Genomic DNA, 24283 nt, shown 5'->3' with positions numbered 1-24283 from the left:
TAATAAAAACATTTATCAATAATGAAATTCATTATATTATTAATACATGGCGAAATTTTAAGATTTGTTTTGATAATAATAATATACTTGCAAAACTCAAGTGAAAATGTCTTGAAAATTTTCAACTTTTGTTGTTAGGATACAATAATAAATTTAGTTATGAGAAAACGTCGTCATCAAACCATTTGAATCGTCAAGCCGCAGGTTGTAACTTCTCAATTGCGGGCTTGGCATGGCCTTGGCCGTGGTAATGGGCCGCAAGCCTTTTACTTGGCATATACTTTTTCCTCCTTAATAATTAATTTTTTCTTTTTTTTATGATTTATCACCAACAAAATTTGATAATGGGCACTTTTATTTTCATTTATTTGCTTAACATGCTCTCACTTTGGGCTGTCAAACTAATTTGTATAACAAAACAAGCTCCAAACAAACTTTTGTCCCATTTTCAAGCCTGTGAATACTTATTAACTCTTCTATGTGGATTTCAATTTTTGCTTTGGTTCATTGACCTAATTAAAAAAATCTTGTAAGTGCATATAAATTTGATATTAAGTTATTTTGATTTTTTTCAATAAAGATCGAATCAAACCAAAATAATTGAAAAACTCAAATTTAAAAAATAAATCAAACCAATCTACAAATTAAATCAAACCGAACCGCTAATTTTAACCGTTTCGATTTAGTTATTTTGGTTAATCAAAATTTTGCTCACCCATATGTTTCTATACTTTTTATTCGCGGTTGAGTTGTATTAATGTCATATTTTTTGTTGACAATTTTCTTTTTATTTTTTTTATATATACAAGAGTGCTTATTGGGTACCTATTATTTAAGAATATAATGATTAAGGATAACATAAAATACTCTAAGATTATAAATATAAAGATAGAGATAAAAATAAAAAAACAAATATAGAATTGAAAAAAAAAATCTTTTATTTATACTATTCTCATTTTCATCATTGTGTATGAACAGGGTCGATTCAAAGGGTCGGGGTTCTAGTCCATTATTAATTTAGAGGCCCTCAACCGCTTAATAAAAAATAAAAATAAAAAAATTATTAAATTTATTTTAATAATAAAATTAAAATAATTATTTTATTTCAACAGCTTTCATATTTTTTTTATTTTTGATTCTTTTATAATTATTTCAATCTCTTTTTTTAATTATTAATTAAAAATAAAATAATTTTATACAATAACCAACAGAGATGACTGACTTTTGAAATCTTTTTGGAACCCCCCATTTTGAGAGCCCTATGCACATGCCTCGGTAACATGTCCCTTGAGCCGACCCTATGTATGAATCTACTATAAACATTAGTCGTCCCATTTTTGAAAATTTGAAATTAGATTTCACTATATTTTGGAAATATATTTGTTGTCAAATAAAATTTGCATATGCAATTTGGAGAGAGAAAGGAGGGGAGAGAACTTAAAAGGTAAAAATTTCAATTTATCTTTTTTTTTTTTTTTAGCAAGAAGGGTAGTTCATTCAACTGTTAATCATTCAATTCTCTCATCTTTTCAAAACTATTTTTTATATTTAAAAAAATAAAAATAAATAAAGATAAATTGAAACTTGAACATATTTGAATAATTTTATCATGAAATTGACTATTTTGAGTTCGGATTATACTTATTTTTTTATATTTTGGGATATAAAATGTTTTAAATGTTCTTTACAACTCTTTGTTCTGATACATTTTATTAAAAGGATTAAAATATTTCATAACCCACATATAAAAAAACAAGTATAGTCATAATAGTTTTATTCTTTTACTATTATAGTAAATTTTATTTTATTTAAAATTTTGTCTAAAACTTAAAAATAAATTGCAACTATTAAGCACAGAACATTCATTTGAAATTCTTTATTTTCTTTTTATTTACGTATACATAACAGTGATAGCACGAGGCCCAAAGATACAATAGTAAATATAACAGGTGGTAGTCAATAGTTTTAGTATTTTTATTGATTGTATTTTCTGTTTTACTTGGGAGAAAAATTACCTAAATAGGAAAGTAGTTATATAAAGTTAGAATCATGCTAGATGTACACCTATTTTGTACATCTTGGGCTACATAAGGGGGTATGATGACCAAAATACCATGCGCCTCACGCGCCTCATGAGGGGTTTTTTGGTCATAATATCCCTTTATATAGCCCAAGATGTATAAAATGGTGTACCAATAGCATTTTCTATAAAGTTATCGAAAATACAAAAAAGGGATTATGTGAATTGATATATATGAATTTCTATCATTTTTCTTGAACTCTTTTGAATTTCTTTTTAAATTCTATCTATTATCTCTTTATGTCTAATTATTTCTCTAATTCTCTTTTGTTCTTAATATTTTCTTTGAAAGTTCTTGGGAAAACCCTACTCTCTAGCTAACATTATTAATAAGTTTTAAAATTTACAATTTTTTTTATTTTTTCATTCATATTAATATAATTATAATTAATTTTAATTTTAATTTTGATTCTAGAGAAGGTCATGCTCTTGGTTTCAAAAAATGGAAAAGGCAATTCCAAACTTTGATAAAAGCATTATGAAACATCTTAGATATATTTTTAGGTAGCATTTATTAAAATGAGTAAGATAAAGTTATATTAAGATAAGATTGAAATGCTTTCTGAACTAAGATATGAAATGGTCAAGATAAATCTGAGAAGATTTTAAAATTTTAATTAAACTATTTATTAAATTTTTTTAATAGACTAGATGACATATATGTCATTTTTTTTTATGTGTAAGATTCAAAATATGTTTATCTGAAGGGAGAGAGATAAGTATATTTAGAAAATATCAAAAAAAAAAATTACATAACTTTTTTTTTAAATCCCCAAATAAATTTAATAAAAAATAAAAACATTTCATATCTTACCATTTTCAATATATATCTTCATTAACAAACCTACCTTACTCGTTAAAGCATTGGGATTGTGCAAAATACCGATCTAGAAGACTACAATGGCAAGAAGAATCTATTGTTCCTTTGCAAGCATATCCATGATTGAAAAGACTACAATGGCGATCGTCAAGAAGCAAGAAGACTCGTTCGGTAAGAGCTCAAATCAATCTCCAAAATCAATGGTACCCTTCAAGTATTTTAGTAATCTTTTTGTTGCTTGCAAACGAAGTTCAATAGGGCAATCCATGGATTTGCTAATGAGACTCACCACAAACATGATATCCGATCGAGTAGCAGTCAAGTACATAAGACTTCCCACAATCTACTTATAAAAAGTACTGTCTATCTTCACTCCTGCATCTTTCATAAGCTTGAAACCATGAACTACAGGATTGTGAATTGGATTGCATTTGTCCATGCTGAACCTTTCTAACACCTCCACTGCATATTTTTTTTTACTAATAAATATGCCATCTGCTCTTTGCATCACTTCAGTGCCAAGAAAATATCTCATTTTTCCAAGATCAATCATATCAAACTCAAGCATCATGGATTTCTTAAACCTAGCAAACATAAACTCATCATCTCCAGTAAATATAAGATCATCAACATAGAGACACACAATTGAGATCTTATCTCCTTTTCCTGTTTTGATGAACAAAGTATGTTCACATGTGTATTTTTCAAATCCTTCTTTCACAAAATAGGACTCTATATGACTATACCAAGCTCGAGGAGCTTGTTTAAGTCCATACAAAACCTTTTTCAATTTGCACACTTTTTGCTCATTCCTTTTCTGTTCATAGCTAAGACGTTGCTCAACAAAAACCTTTTCACTTAGTTCACCATGCAAGAAAACTGATTTTACATCTAACTGATAGATTGTCTATTCCTTTAGAACTGCAATAGAAATCACCACCCGAATCGTATCCAACTGAGCTACAAGTGCAAAAACTTCAGTATAATCTACCCTATGTTCTTGCGTGTACCTCTTTGCTACCAATGAGATTTGTATTTGTCCACTTCTCCATTCTCATTGAGCTTAGTTTTGTAAACCCATTTTACCCCGACCTTATTTCCTTTAACAAGTAAATTTGTCAATTCCCACGTGTCATTCCTCTATATAGCTTTTATCTCGGCATTCATTGTTTTTCTCCATTTTGCACTTTTCACAACATCTTTAAATGATCTTGGATCACTTCCTACAACATAGCTAGATATGCGATGTCTTCTTCCTCAAAAAGAATTTCTCCACTTACATAATCTCTCATCCAAATTGGTACCCTTCTGACTCTTCCTTCATTAGAACTAGGTGAATGCTCATCAGTTGACTCATTTAACTCATCACCCATTACATCTTTTGTTGTATTATCATGATCAACAGTTTCGGTGTTTCCTCCATTATTGTCATATGTGATTGCTTCTTTGTCACTTTTTCCCCAGTCTAGAATAGTTGTAATGGTTGTCTCATGACTCTTGTCCTACTTCCAACCATTTTCTTCCTCAAATATCACATCTTTGTTCACTATTATCTTCTGTGAAACTGGATCATACAATCTATATGCCTTCGACTCCTCACTAACTCTTAGTAAGATGCATCTCACAGTCTTATCATTAAGCGTAGCCTTGGTATTATCAGGAATATGAACATGTGAAATGTGAGGCCCAGCCTTTGGGCCTTGTTAGAGAAAGCCCAAAGAGGGGGAGCCAGGCTCATAAGGTCATATAAAAGCTCTAGGGCTCCCAAATCATTTCCCTATTCTCCTTCTTCCTTCTCATTCCAGCAAGCTCTCTCTTTCTTTCTCAACCGATTTTGGCTAATCTAACCGTTGGATCCTAGATTCGACCATATTTTCATTGTGAAATCGACCCCGATCTACAACAAGGTAAGTTTTTTATTTTCATTAGCTTTATTCTTAGCATAAAATCGTGATATATGTATATATATATACATGTGAGTGTGTTGGACGAAAGTTTGAGCTCAGATCTAGAAAGATCTAACAATTGGATCTTGTTGGTTTTTTGGTATGTTAGTCTATGGGATTAAGGGTGTTGGGTGGCTGCCTCTGATTGCCGAAAAAAGTTGGCCACGGTGGCCGGCGACGACTAACAGTGTGCTTTGTAAATCTGGCTGAAATTTAAAAGTTAGATCTACGAAGATCTAGTCGTTAGATCTTGATGATTTTTTTAGTATGTTGGTCTATGAGGGTAAAGGAGTTGAGTGGTGGTCTCGGATCGCTGGAAAATGTGGTCGGTAGTGTCAAACAGCTTATTTTTAAATCTGGCCAGAAATTAACAACCAGATCTATAGAAATCCAGTCGTTAGATTTGGCTCATTTTTGTATATATTGACCTCCATTGCTAGGCACTTAAGGGTAGGTTCTGATCGTCGAAATATTCGGCCGACGACGGCCGAAAGTGGATGTCGGCGGTGTGGCTGACCTAAGTTGTTTTATTTTGGGGTTTTGGGCCGTTGGGGCAGCATTTGGGTAAGTCCAAATCCTAGGAGATTTAAATTTTGTATTTAATTAATTCTTATGTAATTTGATAATTTTGTTAAGTGATTTTGACGCACCCCAACTAAGAGGCATTTGAGGGAATTCCGCCTCTTCTATAACACTATGAGTGGGTAAATTGTATTATAGTGGTATTTGTTTCATTCATACATTTCATTATTCTAGTATTCTATATATACTATTCATGACTTCGTTATGAATTGCATACGGGGAAATTAGAACCCATATTATTTGTTTTGCACGTATTGACACATGTGATTGATTACATTTCTGTTAATGTGGATTGTGGATAGTGATACCTGTATGTGATATATTACATATGGCATTGATGATACCAAATGTTGGTATGAAATGTGTGTTAAATAAAGTAACAATTGGAAACCTGTATCGCTAACCATAGTAAGAGTTAGTCGTTAGTGCACAACATATATGTTAGGGTGTGAGATAGTCCACCTTGGATGGGCGTGAGATAGTCCGCCATCCTTGTTTATATCCGGCGTGAGATAGTCCGTCAAAGTGGATCTTGATAGCATTGAGAAAGTCCGCACTAAAGAAATGATAAGTGTGAATTCTGGTTCTAAATAGTTTACTCTCAATGTACATATTTATTCATCATCTCTCATTCAATATTATGTATTACTTGAAATGTCATGGCATGATGATCTATATTGTTGCATTGATTTTATACTCCCCCATTATAACGCTTGTTACCCAACACTAAGCCAATGTCCGACTTACCCCTCAATATTTCAGATTTTGTAGGTTGACATCATTTTGATGGTAGGAGTCGTGGTAAACGATTCTACTTCATTTACTCTAGACATGCTCTGGCTACAACACATGCATCTATCTCACGGGTTGAGTATAGGGAAGTTAATATTCATTTCGTATGTAAAGTGGAAAATTTTGAATATTGTAAGCATGTAATGGATTTATAGCCCGGTGGGCACTTCAATATCAATTAAAGGAAATGCAATAGTTTGTAATGTATATGAGAGGTTTATGTAGTGGCCTATTCCTGGATAGTCCCGCTAGTATAGGATATCTGAAAGGAGGTCATCACAAGAATGATATAGAACAATAACATATAACACCACATTACAATCCTTAGATAAATTAAGCGGAAGTCAACATAAGGGTTTTCAATATCTTGGCACCATGGCCTATGCAAAATGAAATATAAGGGCACTAACAAATTTTACAACATAAAATTCCCTCACACATGCCCTATTCACACACACTAACATGGACGATCTAATCTAGGAGATCTCTGTACATCTCTAACCTTGGGCTCTAGTCCCACTGAACTCGCCCTCAACCACTACTTTACCTTTACTTGGAATGACACGAGAGTACAATAATGTAAGTCACAAGGCTCAGCAAGTATATTTATAAAGCATGGAGATATGGAATCAAATGCATGGATAATCAAGATGGAGTAAACAACAACTCTATGATAAGATATTAGTATAACACAACTCATAAGTTTTTCATTTACGTCAATTTCCCATGCTATGATTGTTATACATATTATGTAGTTATTTCCATGCTTATGCACATACACCAATAGTAAGGAGTTTTCTATATAATTCCTAAGGCTCCCGCGGCTAATATACCGATACATGAATATATATGCATCACGAAAATACATCAACAAGCAATAAGAATTTGAGCCTCGCCTACCGGGTTGATGGTCACCTCACCCACGTCAAGCGCTCATAGGATATCTTTTTCTCACCCACGGACATAGCCGTCACGCAAAATAATAGGTGCCCAAATTAGTATAATCATGCATCATATATGCATGTCCCAATTTTATATCAATCCTCAATGATTAATAAAAATCTCAAATCACGCTTATTATGCACAATTACATAAATTAAGGTGTACACTATCTCATGATCACATAGTAAATTTTAATACATTTATTTACTCATACTTATAGAAATGCCCAACCAATATTTACGGTATATTTTTACCCCAACAACAACCACAATGAACCAAAATTTATGCATGCAAGAAACACCAAATCTTGCATGACACTAGACCCTAATCAAGAAATGTCATTCCTTAAGAAATGTAGGGTGACACAAAACCCTATTTAGATTTTTAGCAACGTTCATCAAGAAAACCAATTAATACTTCAAGATTTAAGGAACTAAGGAGAATAAAACCCTTTTATCCAAAAATGAGGATTATCAAGAATAATTCAAAAAAATGGAAGGAAATAGACAAAAATCATAATTTTAAACATAGGAAGGATAGACTACATAGGAAGAATTGAATAACAACATTTTTTCAGAAATTTCCAGATTTCAAACATATTTTCAAAAATCCGATTCGGGCTCAATATTTGGTCAAATATCACAAACGATATATCAAATCAAAGCCTAACAAGTATGGTTTCTAGAACAACAACTAGATTTGAAATCATAAATAACCACAAGGAGATATTACACAAGAACCGAAACAAGGCGGAATTCGTAACAGTAATTTACAGAATTCTAGATAGAATTCAACAACCTTGTTATGAGTTCAAATCATAGCCAAAAATTTTAAATCTTATACCGAATCGAAGCCTATGATATCTAGTTTATATAAAAAAAATTGATCACAATTCGGATATAATCACAAAGCGTTATACCCCAAAAACCGAAGCAAGAACAAATTATCCAAAAACAGAGCAGAAATTTCTAGATTATGGGCAAGAATTAACAAGGATACTGTAGGCTCAAAACACAGCCAAAAATTCTAAAAAATTTACCAAACAAATATTATTGAGTCTAGTTTACACAAAAATAAACGGATTTTGAATCGGATATAACCACAAAGAGTTATACCCTAAAGAGTACAACAAGGTCAGTTTACTAGAAAGTAGTAAAATTTCCAGATCTTAGCAAGGATTTACAAGGCTATCATGGGCTCAAATCTTAGTCAAAAAATTCGATTCTTGTGTCTAAAATGAATCTTAGGATGTCTTTACAACCCAACAAACGGATCTCAATTTGGATATAAACACAAGGAGTTATAGGCCAAAGAACATATCATGGTCAGTGAATCCGAAAATAAGAATTTAAGAGCAACAACTTAAAAATGAAGGAAACAAGCCTTCTAAGATGGAAACAAGGTTGAAGAACTTGCATTAAAAGATAAACAAGAGAAGAAGAACTTACACAATCATAAGGAGAAGAAGAAGAAGATCTTGCATATGAAACAAGAAGAAAAAAAACTTGCCTTAGATGGTTGCAAATCCAAAAGATGAAGACATCCCTTAAAATTTGAAATTCTCCACTTGAAGCTCTAATGAAGAAGAACAATGGAGGAAGAAGAGACAATCGGGAGAGGGAGAAGGGGGCAAGAAAGTAAGAAGGAAGAAAAATAGGGGACATAGGGGAGACTTGTCTCCCAACTCCCTCCAATCCATCTCTCTTTTGGTTTTCCCTAATTTGCCCTTCATACTAACATACACAATTCAAATATCTCTTATCCCTTTTGGTCATTTTGCCATTTTCTTAATCTTTTTTCTTTTTAATTAAGATACCATTCTCTATGCCGATGACCCAAGCCCAAGTCCAAATATATGGCCCAATCTAACTAAGGCCCAATGGACTTTTCTTGAAATTTGGGCTCAACCCAATTCATTTACACTTAAAATTTAAATACTTATAAATGGTTTATTTCAAATAAAGCCCAAACCCATTTAGACCACAACTTTGAAGCTTTTTCACACACTTCATTTATACTCACAAAGACATTGATCCACCTACATTTATCTACACACAAAAAAATATTATTTTCATTAATTTGCCCCATTACCAATGCATATAATGTTTCAACAAGTAATTAATGAAGGCAACAACTCTAATGTGCAAACTAAAATACCCATAACACCTAGACCCACTAATGGATTGTTATAGTTTAAATGTTTGAAGAATTATGTGTGTTGTGAGGCTTATTATTCCCTGTTGGAGTTTGTGGCTTCTCGGGGAATGGTGCCGGTTACGGCCCTAGATTTCGGGTTGTGACATAAAATGCAACCAAATGCCCGAAAATGATCAACTAATGGTTTAGATCCACTCTAAGCTTCCTTTGGAGTCATGTTTTTAACTGCAAGAGTTGGACTTCTATTTAGAACATAAATAGTCTAATTGACAGCTTCAGGCCAAAAAGTTTTTGGAATCTTTTTTTTTTTTTTTGGACAGCATGTTGCGAACCATATTTATAATGGTTTGATTTTTTCGTTCTGTAATATCGTTCTATTGGGGAGTATATACAACTGTCAATTGTCTACGAATGCCATTTTTCATAAAAAAAATTGTGAACTCAAGTGTTGTAAATTCTCCTCCACAATCAGTGCAAAGACATTTTAAATATGAACCAGTTTCTTTCTCGACACGACTCTTATAATTCTTGAAAGTGACAAAAGCTTTTAACTTCTCTACCAGAAAATAAACCCAAGTTTTGCGACTAAAATCATTGATAAAAGTAATCAGGTACATTTTCTTGCTATTTGAAGTGGGGCTAATTGGTCCACAGATGTCGGTATGCACCAGTTGAAGAATCTGAGAAACCACGTGCTCTCTTTTAGAAAGGAATCTTTTCGTTGTTTTCCTTTTAAAAAATCTTCACATACCTTTGAAGGAGCTTTAAGTTGTGGTAGTCCATTTACCATGTTTTTCTATTGAAGAGTTTTCAAACCATTAAAGCTTAAATGTCCATATCTGCAATGCCACAGTCAACCTTGATGGTCTTTTCTGTGGGAATTAAAATAGATTTCTTCTTTTGGCTACATTTGAGCAGGTAAAATGAACATCCTATTTGAAGATATTGCAGTCTCCATGATTAATCCTCTGTCAAGATGATAAAAGCTTACATTTCCCATGTTGTATGAGAATTGCAAGCCCTTTTTCTTGTAGCTGACCAACACTTAGCAGGTTATTCTTCAATTTTGGGACATAAAACACCTTAGTAATGACCTGCATAATTCCATTTACCAACATTCATATGTTGCCCTTGCCTCTCACATCCATTTTCGAATTGTTTCCCAGCTTCACAGAAGTGCTGAAACTTTCATCAAGCTTTGAGAAAAACTTCTTCTTACCACACATATGGTTACTATAACCTGAATCTAGAAATTGTAACTCCTCTTTACTAGCCTCCTTGACATCATCATATGTCATTAACAACATTTCTTCATTAGCTTCTACATAGTGTGCTTTTGTCTATGTCACCTTGTTTGGACATTCCCACTGAAAATGTCTAAGCTTATGGCAATGGTAGCACTCTATGGTAGACTTATCAAAGCTTTGTCTACCTCTACCTCAGCCTCTTCTGCTAAATCCGCCACAACCTCGTCCTCTTCCTCCTAATTGTTTTTCATAAGTAACCTTCAGTGCTTGTTTTTCCATAGCATGGCCATTCATTCGTTGTTCATGCACCAAAAGACTGCTTTGTAGGTCATCAATAGATAAGGTGTTTAGATCATTAGACTCCTCAATTGAGCACACAACATAGTCAAATTTTGGAGTCATAGATCTTAGAATCTTTTCAATAACCACAACATCCGTCATATTCTCTCCATGATTCCTCAACTTGTTAGATGTAAGGGTTCGAGCAAAGTACTCATTTATAGGTTCCCCTACCTTCAGGTTGAGCACCTCAAATTCCCTTCGAAGAGCTTGTCGCTGTGCATGTTGCACCCTTACTATCCCCTGGTATTTCTGCTTTAAGGAGTCCCAAATGCTTTTTGTTGTATCCTTGTTCAAAATAGTCTCTAGAATTGATCGATCATTGGCTTGGAATAGATAATTCTCAACCTTTAAGTCTTTCAATTTGGCATTTTCAATTGCTTTCCTTTGTTCTTCAATGAGTGCTATTTCTTCTCCTACTTTAGGAATCCCTTGTTCTATCAAACTCCAATATTCCTTAGAGTGAAGAAAATTCTCTATGAGCATACACCAGTGATCATAATGTCCATTGAGCTTTGGAATTGCTGGTTGGACAAAACTACTTTCAGTTGCCATTCCTTACTGTTACAAGCTTAGAAGACTACTACTTCTTAAGTTTCAATCAGACTAGTGATGTCTCTGATACCAAATGTTAAGTATACTTTGTGCAAAAGCAAGAAATCTGGGAGAATAATCCATTGAATAAATATTATGGCTTAAAAGTAACTGTTGGTCCCTTAGGTAATGGTCACTCAAGAGGAGAGGGGTGAATTGAGTGGTTAAATAAAACTTTTTTTGCTTATTCAGTTATTTAGATGATTATTCACCCTATATCGAAATATATCTATTTTACGACAAATAACGATGCAGATATGAAAACAATAAGGAACAAGAGATAGACACGACGATATATAGTGGTTCGGTGTATCTCAAACACTTAATCCACTCTCCCAAGATTTCAACCATTCTTAGGGTTCCACTAATCCAATCAATGCCAAGATTTTCCCTTAGCTTACCTTGTGAACTACACACAAATACCTAGATTTTCAACAAATCTAGGAAACCAAAGCAAACCACACAAAAGTTTAACGATTACAAGAATCGTTCTCATAAGGACATAAATAAATCACAAAAAAATATTACAAGGCAATAAGAGAATAAACTAATTATACCCTCAATTGATGAAGAAGAAAATATAACTCTTTTCGATACTTCAACTTTCAATTGCCTTGGGTTTGATGTTGATTGAGCAATCATGCACACAAGCTTTCTGAATCTTGAATGAAAAAATAAGGGCTTTTAGAACTTCTTGTTGATGGCTCTTGGAGTGCTTGAACGTGATTAGGGAGGCTTCAAACCGAGCTTAAGGAGATTTTGTACTCTTTAGAACGACTTGCTTTCCTTTTAAACTTTTCTGCTCGTTATACCCGAATAGTCTACTATTCGAAACCTTTAGTTGACTATTGTCGAACCTATAGTTGATTAATGAAACTTAATAGTCGATTTTCCTGAGGTTTAGTTGACTAATGAAAAATTACTTCTCGGCCCAATCAACTAATGCTGCAAGAGAAAACACATTTATATAGAGATATTCTTTGCTTAGTCGACTAATGCTATATGGATAGTCGACTAATGAACTAAAAATATTAAAAATAAGTTTTCTCTATTAATATATTTATTTAAATAAAATATTTTTTATTTGAATTAGAGCCATAAAAAATATTAAAAAATAAAATTAAGGGTTAATGATTTGTACATAATTTAAAATTGATCTTTTTTGTTAATTATTAATATTTTAAAATAAATATAATAATAAGACAAGTTGGCTCAACAATAGCCATACAAAAGAACCGAAACAAAGAAACTACAACCCACATCTAACAATCCTAAAGATGTGGCAAACAACTAAAAAACAGGTCAAATGGCAGCACATCCCTTAACAATGGGGACCACAAAATAGAAAATAATAAACTACTTAATAAACTAACTTTAACAGACCCACCTTGAGATGGCAGCTCCCCCTTCCATTGGTATTAACATCTGCATCTCCCACTTTTATCATCATTTCAGCAAGGGAGAATAGGAACCACCACTTTTACAGTAAGCTCTCTCAGTCTCAGATGGTGAGTTCTGGATCCCTCCTCGCCACCACCATCTCGCCTCTGTTCTGGGCACCTCCACCCAGGCTTCAAACCATTCATTCACGTCCAGCCGCATTTCCAATTCAATGTTCATCTTCTAGTTCAGACCTCCACTTGACTGCAGGTGAGTTCAACTTTCCTTCTGTCACGAAGAAAAAGAAAACATCCTCTTGTTGTTGAGTTGATAGATGTAAGGTCTTTACTGAAATCCCAGGACTGGAGTTGGTGAAAGAATGATGGGTTTAGTGCAATCTGAGCAAGTTCGATTTCAATTGCATGTTTGGGTTTACTCTTTTTGTTTATCTCTTTCTTGTGCTTATGTGACATTTCAATAACCCAATTGAAATCCTTTGCTTATGTTTGGAAGAAGGGATTTTTGATTGAAAGGAAACATAAAAACATTCCTTTTCCCTTCCAAAAATCCTTGTTCCAAATATGGCATAAAAGTGTTTCGTAATTCACTCTGGTCCAAAATGAGATTTTTTTTTCTGGGTCGTCTTAACTTCTGGTTAATTAAACTATCAGATGAGACCACATGGTTTCATAGAACCACATGATTTTCCCCATTCCAAATCAAGCAGGCTCTACATGGTGGGCGTTTCTTATACCGTTCACTAATTTATGAATAGTTCTTTGATTTTATTTCATGGATGGTTGAATCTTTTCCTTGGAAAGAAAAAAGTGGTTAGATTTACGGTTATTACGAATAGTCCTAGCCGAAATCAGTTGGCCCTATGCTAAATGGTTGTGAAATTTGAACCATTGTAAGTGATGTCAACAGCCTCCTAAAGTAGCCAATTTGGCAGGGCTGGAGCCTCATTTACCTATCTGTATTTACATTTCTTGGTCAAGTTATTTCTTATGCTTTTTGTCATCTTTTAGAAGATTTAAATTCATTCTCCACAAAGCCTATATAGCAAGCATATTACCTCTTTGTGGCAATGCCTTAATGAACTTATTGTATGGTAAACCAGTATCGGCATTAATAAAAGATGGTCTCTTGAAAAGATGGAGGAGGTCTTCTTGCATGACTCATTTGCAGAGCAGTTTTTTGCGTTTTCCACTGCAAAAATATTATACCTCCTTTAGTTATTCCTAAACATTTTGCACATCACTCCTATGTTTGTTAATTGTCTCAAAGTCGGCCTGGCCATCAATATTCAACAGAGAAACTTGAGAATGACGCACTGGTGACTGGTGGGGCTTTTGATTTTGAGAAAGCAACAATTTCTCTTACTCAAAAGTGGATGTCTTCACCGAAGAAGGTGACTCTTGTAAGGCATGGGCTTAGCTCTTGGAATAAAGAAAGTAGAGTTCAGGTTTGTCCTCTCAATTGCTTCTACTTCCGAAATGTGAGAAAATCATGACGTCTCTACGTGTTTTTTGTGTGCTAGTTTTACTTATCCACTCATTAGCAAATTATTGATTAGTTTTTGCAGCTGCTGACAAAATTCATACATTCAGGGAAGTTCGGACCTCTCGATTTTAACAGAAACTGGAGTTCAGCAAGCAGAGAGGTGCAGGAAGGCCTTAGTAAATATAAACTTTGACCAATGTTTCTCTAGTCCTATATGTCGTGCTAAGGTTAGCAAATGTCTATGTTTCTAGGATTTTCAATATTTCAAACAATTAGTCACACAACATCTTTCTATGCAGTCCACTGCTGAAGTTGTATGGCAAGGGAGGGAAGAGCCTCTGGTATTTCTTGACTCATTGAAGGAGGCCCATCTGTTTTTTCTTGAAGGCATGAGAAATGGTGCGTTTCCGAAAGTCTAACTGAAATGATTGTCTTTACTGCAAGACAAATTAGGCATGATATGTAATATATAGTTATACATACAGTAGTTCACATACAATATGGTATATGATTTTATAGGATTGTCAACTAATGCAATGCCATAAATGTTAAGTCTGAGTTGCTATTGATTCTGGTTTTTGGCCATTGCTGAGTAATACATGCACTGAACCAACTCACTCAGTATTTGGAGGCAGTGGATGCTAGGAAAAGGTATCCGAAGGAATTTATGACGTGGAGAGAAGATCCATCTAATTTTTGTGTGAATGGTGTTTACCCTATTCAAGAGCTATGGGGGAGAGCGAATGAGGCTTGGAAGGAAATCTTGTTTACACCGGTAAGTCTCATCCTGCATTTTATTTTTCTTTGTTGTTTTTTATTTTTAGGGCATCCACAATGAGCAAGGTTCCCCGCTGTTGCCCCCAAGGCATAGGTCAAATAGTTGGGCCATGATAAGTTGAGATTTACACCAATAGATCATGAGTTTGATTCTTTATTCTGTGCAGTGAGGCAAAGTCTCCACCTGTGATTTATTTTCTCCGCCAAAATCGAGGCCACGAACGGCGAGGAACCGTATAAGGGCAGTAATCCCAAGGTTCCCCGCTGTCTAAGAGTCGGATTAGGACCCTTTTTTGATATAGCTTTACCATTATTTTTGTTTTTTGGTGAAAAGACTATTTTCACAACTCGAAGCCATGGCTTTTCAGTCACAAAGGAGCAAGCTTACTATTGCTGAATAAATCATAAATATTACCGTTTATTTTTGGTAAATTAGAACAAAATGGCACATTAGCATAGTTTCTGGTTCCAACGGGAGTTCATGTTTTTTATCAGGGAGAGAATTTTTTGGTTGTAACTCATAAATCAATGTTGAGGGCACTGATCTGCACGGCTCTTGGGCTCGGTCCGGAGAGGTATGTGTTGGAATTTCTCATTTTGTGGCCATTGAGACCAATTCATGACAATTCCTGCAAAATATTACCTTCCATTCTTCATTAAAACTCATTTTTCTGATCAGATTCCGAGCTATAGACATCAATAATGGTGGAATAACTGTGTTTAACTTCAACAAGCGAGGAGAGGTGATGCTGCAGTCTTTGAATATGACAGCCCACATGTACAGTGATTACGTGTACCTTTACTGAAACATCTTGAAAATCAGCGCATTAGCTGATGAAGAAGCCAGCTTTGCCATGGAAGCCACAAATGCTTGAAGTGAAAACGGAAGAGATGATTAGTGGCATGAAGAGGTCATTAGCTCGACCAGGTTTGTCTCATCCTGTGTCTGGAACTAGGATTTGTCGAAGAAAAAGAAAAAGGAAAATAAACCATCGAAGTGCATGTTCATAAATTGTCATTATTTCTTTTACCTTTCTGTTCTAAAATAGTCGGTCTAAATATAGCCTTAGCAGAGTTCAAATTGTGGAGAGCATGGATGTTTCAGAGAAAGGAAGAAAAAGAAAGATCTAACACTTTGTAAACATGAATCTTAACGACTATGGTTGACTTGTTACAATTCTTGCCAGGTTCTCTCTCTCTAACTCTCTATTATATTGTGCCATTAACAGCACCCCAAACCAAAAAATCCTTTTGAACAGCCAAAAGCGAGAAAAATATAAATTACAACAACGATAAAATAATGTACTATAATAATTCAATTAAAATTAGTCATGCACGATAACTTAAACTATTGTTGTGTTGAATTTATTTGTTTATAAAAAAGTGGATATAAATTTAGCAAAAAAAAAAAAAGAAATAATGTTACATCATACCTTAATAATCTAAACAGCACACGTGCCATGATATAATTAATTACTGATGTGACGATAGCAAAATGACGTTCTATCTTTGTCATAATGAAAAGTTACTAATAAAGCTGTACACCTCCCTAGCGATCAAACAATGAAGGAAAAGATGGTCCAACAACTTGCCGCCTAGGAGCGGATCCATGTATGAGCTGCCTTGGGCTTCCTACAACAAAATGAAAATTCTTAAGGTAAAATCCAGCTCAATTCAAATTCAGCCCACCCCCAGCTCAGCCCACCCACCCCAAGTTGCTGGATCCGCCCCTGTTGCCGCCACTCTTGCACATGAAACAACAAAGACAACCTTCTTGCTCTTTATCAAGTTATCAAATGTGAGAATGGCATCTGGGATAGCTGTCTAAAGACTCCAAACAAAAAGGGTGACTCTTGAATTCTACAAGTCTCATCTAAGTCTTGGAACTGACAGATAGCTCTTTGAGGAACAGCCTCTTTGAAAAGTAAGATAAAGCTGCATGCAAAAATGATCCTTTTCCAATATTGTACAATAGAGTCCTTTTGATAAAGATTTCGCTCCCTCTACAATCAGATTCTGAATTGCTTTCTGAGGAAAGAATTGCCCTCTCTCTTTGTCACATAGAACCTCGTAGAAGGAATCAAATCCATTTGTAAGAGCCTCACTAATCTTTCAAGTGAGAGATCCATTAATCTAGCAAAGCTGGAGAGAGAAAGAGAGAGTGCAAGACAACATCCCTTTTCACTTAATATAACTTGTAACATCAGTGTAACCTTTCAGGAAATTAGTTCCTTTAAGAGCCAAGGAAACAGTTTAGATTTATAAACAAGTTGAGGCACTAATGGTTCGTTATAAAGTACTATTTCACACATAAAGAGTCAGAAAGCATCAAACACACACCAATCCAATTCCTTTTCTTCTTATCAACAATTCAACAAACCATCGCACAATACAGATAACCAGACACTGTCCACAACAGGTGTCCAACTTTTTCCCACCCTCTTCTCAAACATACTTGCATACAACAACACTTAACAAAGGAGAAACATTGGCAGAAGGGTTTTATCCAGCACACACTAAATATACATAAGCCAGGAATGTGGTGATCATGATCATGCATGTTTATATAAAAGGTGCGTCCCAGTGCACGAGGCTCCTTATTTTTATGGGGGTCAGGGAGAGTCGTTCTGTACACAGCCTTGCTTTTTTTTTTTTTTTTTTGTGTGAAAAAAAGCTGTTTCCACAACTTGAACCCATGACCGGTCACAAAGGAGCAACCTTGGTGTTGCTACCAAGGCTTGCCTGTATGCATGTTTATACACACACACACACACACACATTTGATAAGTATACACACACACAACCCATGTTTATACTTATGGAAATCACATTTGATAAGTATATTGGCTGCAATCAATTCCCTTGTGAGAAAATGCTTCATATTGGCTGCAATCAATTCCCTTGTGAGAAAATGCTTCCACTAGTTTAGGAAGGACCTTAGAGAGCATAATCTTGAAGCCTGTAGAACTGCCCTGTTGATTTTCTTGCTCGCTTTTTTTGTATCCAAAAGCACATCCAACTCGGGCTCCTTCCATATATGCCTTACAAGCCAACAGAATATTCTTGGCGTGCTTGCTGAAATGGTCCTCTATAAATGACTCAAAATGCTGTGGAAACAGAGAGACGGACTTATCAATTTTTTCAAAAATACTGATGCAAAGGTATTCTGTTGAAAATTCTGTTGTGATTGCAGTAAAACAACATTTCTATTTTATGGCCTTATTTTTTGTAAGGCCTTAGATAAAACCACAGCAACAATAGAATGGACTGAGGTTATCGAGTAAATGAATGTACCTTGGGAGGATTGCATAGTAGATATACCATGGACTTGCAGCTAAGAAGAAATGCATTTTCATTGTAGCTCATTGAGTTCTTCTCTCCCTCTGCTCTTCCCATATGCTTATCATATCCAGCTTCATTAAAATAAGGTTTTTCATTGAGCACAAGAGCCTGGAGGGATAGGAGGACTTGGAGGATAGTGGAGCTCTCCGGGCTCCATACTTCAGTTCCAGTGCCTGTCCAAGTATTCAGGAGACTAAGACAGACTTTGCCTGACTCGTACAAGTTGGGGTTGACACGGAGACCGCCGGATTTGTAGTGCACCAACTGCGTGATGTTTAGAGTCCACAAACAATCACATAAGTTAGATGACACTGATTATTGAGTCATGCACACACCATAGACGCACAACTCCAATAACAGGGTTATGTCAGTGTAGTCACTCAAAACTATCCTTTGGGGAGGGGGGGGGGGGGGGGGCTATTTATGGGCAGCAACTCCAATGAGAATGGGTCTCCTATCTCTGTCCCTATTCATAATCAATTTGAGTTTTATCCGAGAGACAATCTTTATAAGATTTTGTTTACCAGATGAGTCCACATCTATCTCAATCTGATTTGAATTTGAGGAGTTATATTTGGAAAAAAAAAAATTAACATTGCAATGTTTGTTCAAATCTACTGTCATTTACTCAAATATTGGATTAGTAATTAAGAAGAAGAAGAAGAAGAAGAAGAAGAAGAAGTAGAAGACCTACAGGTGGTTCATGCGGATATTCAGGAGGAAGAAAAATGTCGAAGAAGAAGAGTCCATCATGATATGGAGTTCCAGGGGCACCAACGATGACTGCACGTAACAAATCCATCCTTTCCTCATACACGCGGATATACATTGTTTCTGGTCAAGATACATGATCAATCTAATTACATGAATTAGCTTTGTAAGATTGCATATTTCAATCTTCAAACATTTTGTCAGACCACAAGTATTGTTCTTGATAAATGGCCTTCTCAGTTACATTGCTTGCATTAGCAACTTTCATGGCTTCTATAGAAACTTCTTTTTTTTATTGTTCTCTTATTTACTTTTTCTAGGACCACACTTCATTAGCCCAAACTCGAAAATTGTGACAAGAAGATCACAAGTTTGAGTAGTGGAACAACCTCTACAATATGACCCTCCTGCTCATAAAGCAGGAGCCTTGTGCTCTGGGCATGAGTGGATTGCTGCTTCATGAACTATTTAATACCACAAGATAGACTAAAGCAGAGAACAAACTAAAATGACGTACCAGGAAGATTTTTCTCCAGAATGCTCCATTCTTGCTGAACCTTCTTCAACCAACCCCTTTTCACCTATGATAAAACAGCATAGGCAAACAATTATCCCAGGTTTAATGCACTAACTAATACAAATTTAGGATAATAGGAAAACCTGTGACAGTATTAATCCATTTGAAGAATTCCCGACAAAGTGATGGTCCAAGCAATCAGTAACCATATCAAACTGCTTAAATGCTTCTGGACACTTGCAATCTGATGAGAATAGAGGGGCCTTCTCTTCCTGTATATCTTTGACTTGTTGCTCCAAATTTGTCTTCCCAAATGACTGCAAGTCATCTTCTACCATTTCTTCCTCTTCTGTGCTCATGTTCAAAGATTCTGGCACATCTCCCTCACTGTTAGACTCTGATATATGCCCCTCTGATACATTCCCCCTTTCTAGCATGAGGTCAGGTATGCCTGAGGGCGAGATGGAACCAAAAGAGCCAAATATACTCCTCATAATGCTCATGAAAACCCCAATAGCAGCTCCAGGGAGGGAATAGAGAACTGGGTTGAAAAACTCCTGAGCATGTAAAAGAATTTTTCAGCTTCGTGCAGGTTTACTATAGCTGATTCCTGATTCTAGCAAGCCTTCAGTGTGAAAAGCATGGAGAAGAAAGACAAGAGTAGGCATCACCTTTCCTTTTGGGTTCATGTCAATGGTCGTCATTTCTTGAGCCAATAGCTCAATATTTTCACCTTGAAACACTGGAGTAGGAGAAGAACCTTCATGTTTATCAATTTGAATGATTTCATAAGGTGCAACCTGGAAGTATGTTGAAGCATTGAAAAAACTATACTAAACTACATAAAGAGGGGAAGAAAAAGAGAAACTATTCAGCATTACATGAACACTAAATCACCATGGTGTTCTTGTACATAAGTAGTATGTAAATCCAAACAAGCAAGAAAAAACACGCATTGCAAGGTTCCCAGCTGCAATTAGAGTTCATATGGTGCAGGGCAGTGTCTTTTCGGTTCATTGAATCCTTTGACAAACACCATATCGGTAGTTTATTAAGAAGGCCTTAGAGATATTAGTTGGTCTTATGAACCCAAAAGTTCACTTCATCAAGCACCTTTTTGGGTCAGGGCAATGTAGTGTTACGAGTGATAACATAGCCAACTTGAGATGACTATTAAGTGGGTGTAAGCAAAGATAGTGATTAAAGGGCTTATCCTGATTCAATCCCATATTGGTAGTTTGCTAGGTAGGTATTGAATATATTACTTAATCTTACAAATCCAAAGTTAACTTCAAATAGTGTGACAGCCTATGGTTTTACATCCTTTACATGACATCCTCGGCCAGATTACTTAGTTTGTAGTCTAACGAATCATAGATTATGATTGTTTCATCTTAATGAATCTCTTTATATCAGTAACTGGCTAAGAATATTTTGCACTGGCATAAAACAGTAGAAGAAAGTCTATATTTGTGTGAAACCTTATTTTTACTCTATAAAAAGGTTATTTCTTGAAAGAGCTATCTATCTGTTTTAAGGACGGATCCTCCTAGAGTTACCTTTTTTGTTTGGACAGCTATACAATACGCTATTCTCACATCTGATAACTTGAGAAAGTGCAAGCAGGTTATCTTAAATTGTTATTCCAGTAAGGATTCCTAGTCCCTAGTACCCTTCATTTACAACAATATATTAAGCCTTTATTCTACCATGTAGGGTCGACTATATGAATTTGAGCTCACTAGTCATTTCTATCTAGTACCTTAATCATTTGAATCAACAAAATAAAAATACATGTAAACAGAAGTCGAGAAGAACTACCTTTGTCATATGACCACTCGCCCATTTCACGTCAACATCCCCATCTTTCAAGCCCACAACAATGCCAATATGGGACAAGTAACCATTGTTCTCTCCATTGCACTTTTCACTTTCAAGATCAGCCTCCTCATCAACTACTGTTTCTTTGAACTTGTGTTTTTCGTAGATCTGTCCTTCAGCATTGTCGATTGACCGGTTCTTTTCCAACCGAATCACTATATCACCAAGATAATAGGAATAGTCTGGGTGTTCGACAAGTTCATAAGCACTCACAGTCTCCTCCATCTGCTCTCCCCCCTCCAAATCAATCACTTGATTTGCTGGAAGAGTTTTCCACTTCACTCTGACTATCCGTTCCTTTGCATCCATGCATCTTACAGTGCCCCATCTTCGGCCAGTAAGATCATGTGGATACTCACCGGTACCCTTCTCCAGCACAAACTGTCCGGGCCAAAAATCATGAGCATCTAGAAAATTTACAGGAAACAGTGAATGCGAACTTAATCCTGTTGAGTAGCTGCCATCCTGCCATAGAACATCAACCTTGCTCTTTGTCTTCACAATAACAAAGATTTCCTGGCCGCCGTGATATTGATTCTGCTCTTTAGTGACGCCACAAATAGATGAACTTGGAAAAACCTGCTGCTGCGAACATTTAAGTTCAGCAGTTGGAAGTACACACCAATCACCAAGTTGCCAGTTTTCATGAGAGAAACATGACAACAAGGTCACATTTTTTGAATCCTGCAAACATGGTGGAGCAGGTACACTTTCGCAACTGCCCAGAGCACAGGCAAGCCAGTCGACATGCACAAAACCTGCTTCCACCGAACAAATTGTTCCTTTGTCCTGTTTTTCCTTCCATCTACTGCATAACCATCTGGCCGGCTTGGAAACTGTAGAGAGCTCAACCCTCACCCTCTGTCCCGGATAATATGGGTACTCTGAATCTTCAAGCAAATCTGGAGAAAGAGGTAAGAGCTTTCCTGAACCCATTGTGGTAAACTTGGACTTTGAACCATCATCAAACAAAATGGTTACAGTGTCAATTACTTTATCCACTCTTCCAAGCCATGGCCCAACCACAACAGAATCCCCTACAGAAATGGAACGGATCTTTTGGAGCCTTTCGGAATTCACGTCTGTGATTATTTTGCCATGAAGACTCTCCAAGTCCACAAACACATCAACATTGATCACTCTGCCCATCTGCCCTGAAGGGTCAGTCACAGAACAAACAAATTCACCACGTGTGAACCTTCTCTCGAACGAGAGGAAATCATCAATCTTTCCGATGGTTTCCTTGAGGCTCGACAGAATGCTTCTCGCCTGCCCACCATACAAAATTTCATTGTCATCCTGCTCCTCACTGATGCTGCTCTCACTGAAACTGTCTGAATCACTGAAGAAATCCATCAGTTGCAATAACCTTTAACATCAAACACCTCTGCCAGCCCAAATGTTATCTTCAGATGGATGTATTGTAGAGAGGATCTACTAGTGCTGATGATATGAGTCGATTAATTATATGATACTGAATACTGCTATATATCTTCAAAAAAAGAAAAATGTGATTTTATAGGTCAATCTGATCTTTGAATGCAGAGACCTAGATAGAATCTCTCCAGAAGCTGGAGAGATTGTAATGCCAAAGGAGATTTGCCCAAATAGAGCTTTAGGGAGTCCGCTCAAGACTCCTGATTGCCAAAGGAGATTTGCCAACTTCTCAAATAGAGAAACTTGTAAGTTTTGCCAAAGGAGATTTGCCCAAAAAGAACTGATAGAAAGTCCAGATTAAGGGGTGGAAGTAGAAGCCACCCAACAGAAACAGCAACTAGGAAAATGTAGCTTCTGGCTTGAGTTGCAGAGCTCAGCTGTTTTAACCATCGTTATTTCCTGAAACTGAAAGTCTAAGAGAGCTGCTGTGCCAATTCATTGATTAACGTGGAACCTGAAACAAAACCAGGATTAAAAATTGGATTAACTTAGCCAATACATGGTGAAAATAGAAGAGAAAGGAAATAGTTTACTTGGCAGGATTTGAGAAATTTTAGTTCAAATTTCAATTTTGTGTATGGTACTTCATTGAAAACGTTCAAATTAGAACAAGGGCATGATAAATTTTAATTCGTGCAGAAAATTTTTACGAATTCTGTCAACAGCTTCAAATTAAGAAATGGATACAATGATACAGATTACAAGATGTGTAAACTTAAACAACGGAAAATTTCAAGAAAAGATAACAAAGAGCAGAAAGTCATCATTATAATAGGCTAATCCTTCTTATAAATTATAGATAGTATTTCAATAAAATTTTGAATTATAAGAATTCTCAGAGTAGAAAAGGGTTACCAATTGCAGCTCCTCCGACCATTTGAATCCCATGGGGAGTTGTCAATGGGGCCTAATGTATCCAGAAAACCACCCAGAGAGACCACAAGCTGGTTAAATGAGCCAAACCCAGAACTTCAAATGATGGTATGCAGTGTTCCCTGCCGTTTTCTTCCTTTTTCCTGCACTTTCTTTCACTTTCTTTCCAGGAAAAGAGAGAAGATGGAAACAGAGAAAAGAAAGGCTGCCAAGAACTGGAAGTTTCAGAGAGGCCAAGTCCCTCTCCAAATCCCTTCCATCACGCCATGACTGAACCTCTCAAACATGGCAGAGATGCAGAGAAACACTGCTCTCTCTCACTCTCTCTCTCTCTCTCTCTATAGAAGCTCTCCTGTGCCTTCC

The 24283-nt window shown here is 35.7% G+C and overlaps 3 protein-coding genes across 5 annotated transcripts; 1 reads left to right on the top strand and 2 right to left on the bottom strand.

The window, feature by feature from the left end:
• Nucleotides 1-10758: 10758 nt before the first annotated feature.
• LOC127794699 (uncharacterized) lies at nucleotides 10759-11460 on the bottom strand. The gene has a single exon (XM_052325945.1). It carries the CDS (start codon nucleotides 11458-11460, stop codon nucleotides 10759-10761), a length of 702 nt encoding a protein of 233 aa, XP_052181905.1.
• A 1433-nt stretch (nucleotides 11461-12893) lies between these two features.
• On the top strand, nucleotides 12894-16336 carry LOC127794569 (probable 2-carboxy-D-arabinitol-1-phosphatase). 2 transcript variants are annotated; one of them, XM_052325767.1, is made up of 7 exons: nucleotides 12894-13149; nucleotides 14193-14344; nucleotides 14490-14609; nucleotides 14682-14781; nucleotides 14976-15157; nucleotides 15655-15734; nucleotides 15839-16336. In XM_052325767.1, exons 1-7 carry the CDS (start codon nucleotides 13005-13007, stop codon nucleotides 15963-15965), a joined length of 906 nt encoding a protein of 301 aa, XP_052181727.1. In that variant the 5' UTR covers nucleotides 12894-13004; the 3' UTR covers nucleotides 15966-16336. The 2 variants fall into 2 exon arrangements, with proteins under 2 accessions (XP_052181727.1, XP_052181728.1); XM_052325768.1 differs by having other exon boundaries at nucleotides 12895-13149; nucleotides 15018-15157.
• A 1462-nt stretch (nucleotides 16337-17798) lies between these two features.
• LOC127794567 (probable ubiquitin-conjugating enzyme E2 24) lies at nucleotides 17799-24283 on the bottom strand. Of its 2 annotated transcripts, XM_052325766.1 has the most exons (9): nucleotides 23903-24283; nucleotides 21551-23501; nucleotides 20401-20529; nucleotides 19873-20286; nucleotides 19730-19793; nucleotides 19196-19335; nucleotides 18454-18765; nucleotides 18078-18266; nucleotides 17799-18038 (listed from the first exon to the last, which is right to left on the bottom strand). In XM_052325766.1, exons 2-9 carry the CDS (start codon nucleotides 22964-22966, stop codon nucleotides 17985-17987), a joined length of 2718 nt encoding a protein of 905 aa, XP_052181726.1. In that variant the 5' UTR covers nucleotides 22967-23501; nucleotides 23903-24283; the 3' UTR covers nucleotides 17799-17984. The 2 variants fall into 2 exon arrangements, with proteins under 2 accessions (XP_052181726.1, XP_052181725.1); XM_052325765.1 differs by having other exon boundaries at nucleotides 17799-18266.

Source organism: Diospyros lotus, chromosome 2, assembly GCF_014633365.1.
Source record: "Diospyros lotus cultivar Yz01 chromosome 2, ASM1463336v1, whole genome shotgun sequence".
NCBI classification, from domain to species: domain Eukaryota; kingdom Viridiplantae; phylum Streptophyta; class Magnoliopsida; order Ericales; family Ebenaceae; genus Diospyros; species Diospyros lotus.
The sequence above is the reverse complement of the archived record's forward strand: the minus strand, read 5'-3'. Positions and strand labels throughout refer to the sequence as shown.

What these genes read in the sequence shown, in the direction of transcription:
- LOC127794569 (XM_052325767.1), top strand. Translation starts at nt 13,005, where the DNA reads ATGGTGAGTTCTGGATCCCTCCTCGCCACCACCATCTCGCCTCTGTTC. An exon ending in ATAAAGAAAGTAGAGTTCAG is followed by an intron (nt 14,345 to 14,489) that starts GTTTGTCCTCTC and finishes TCATACATTCAG; the next exon opens with GGAAGTTCGGACCTCTCGAT. An exon ending in TCTTGAAGGCATGAGAAATG is followed by an intron (nt 14,782 to 14,975) that starts GTGCGTTTCCGA and finishes GCCATTGCTGAG; the next exon opens with TAATACATGCACTGAACCAA.
- LOC127794567 (XM_052325765.1), bottom strand. Translation starts at nt 22,966, where the DNA reads ATGGATTTCTTCAGTGATTCAGACAGTTTCAGTGAGAGCAGCATCAGT. An exon ending in CGAGTGGTCATATGACAAAG is followed by an intron (nt 20,530 to 21,550) that starts GTAGTTCTTCTC and finishes ACATACTTCCAG; the next exon opens with GTTGCACCTTATGAAATCAT. An exon ending in TACTATGCAATCCTCCCAAG is followed by an intron (nt 18,267 to 18,453) that starts GTACATTCATTT and finishes CTGTTTCCACAG; the next exon opens with CATTTTGAGTCATTTATAGA.
- LOC127794699 (XM_052325945.1), bottom strand. Translation starts at nt 11,460, where the DNA reads ATGGCAACTGAAAGTAGTTTTGTCCAACCAGCAATTCCAAAGCTCAAT.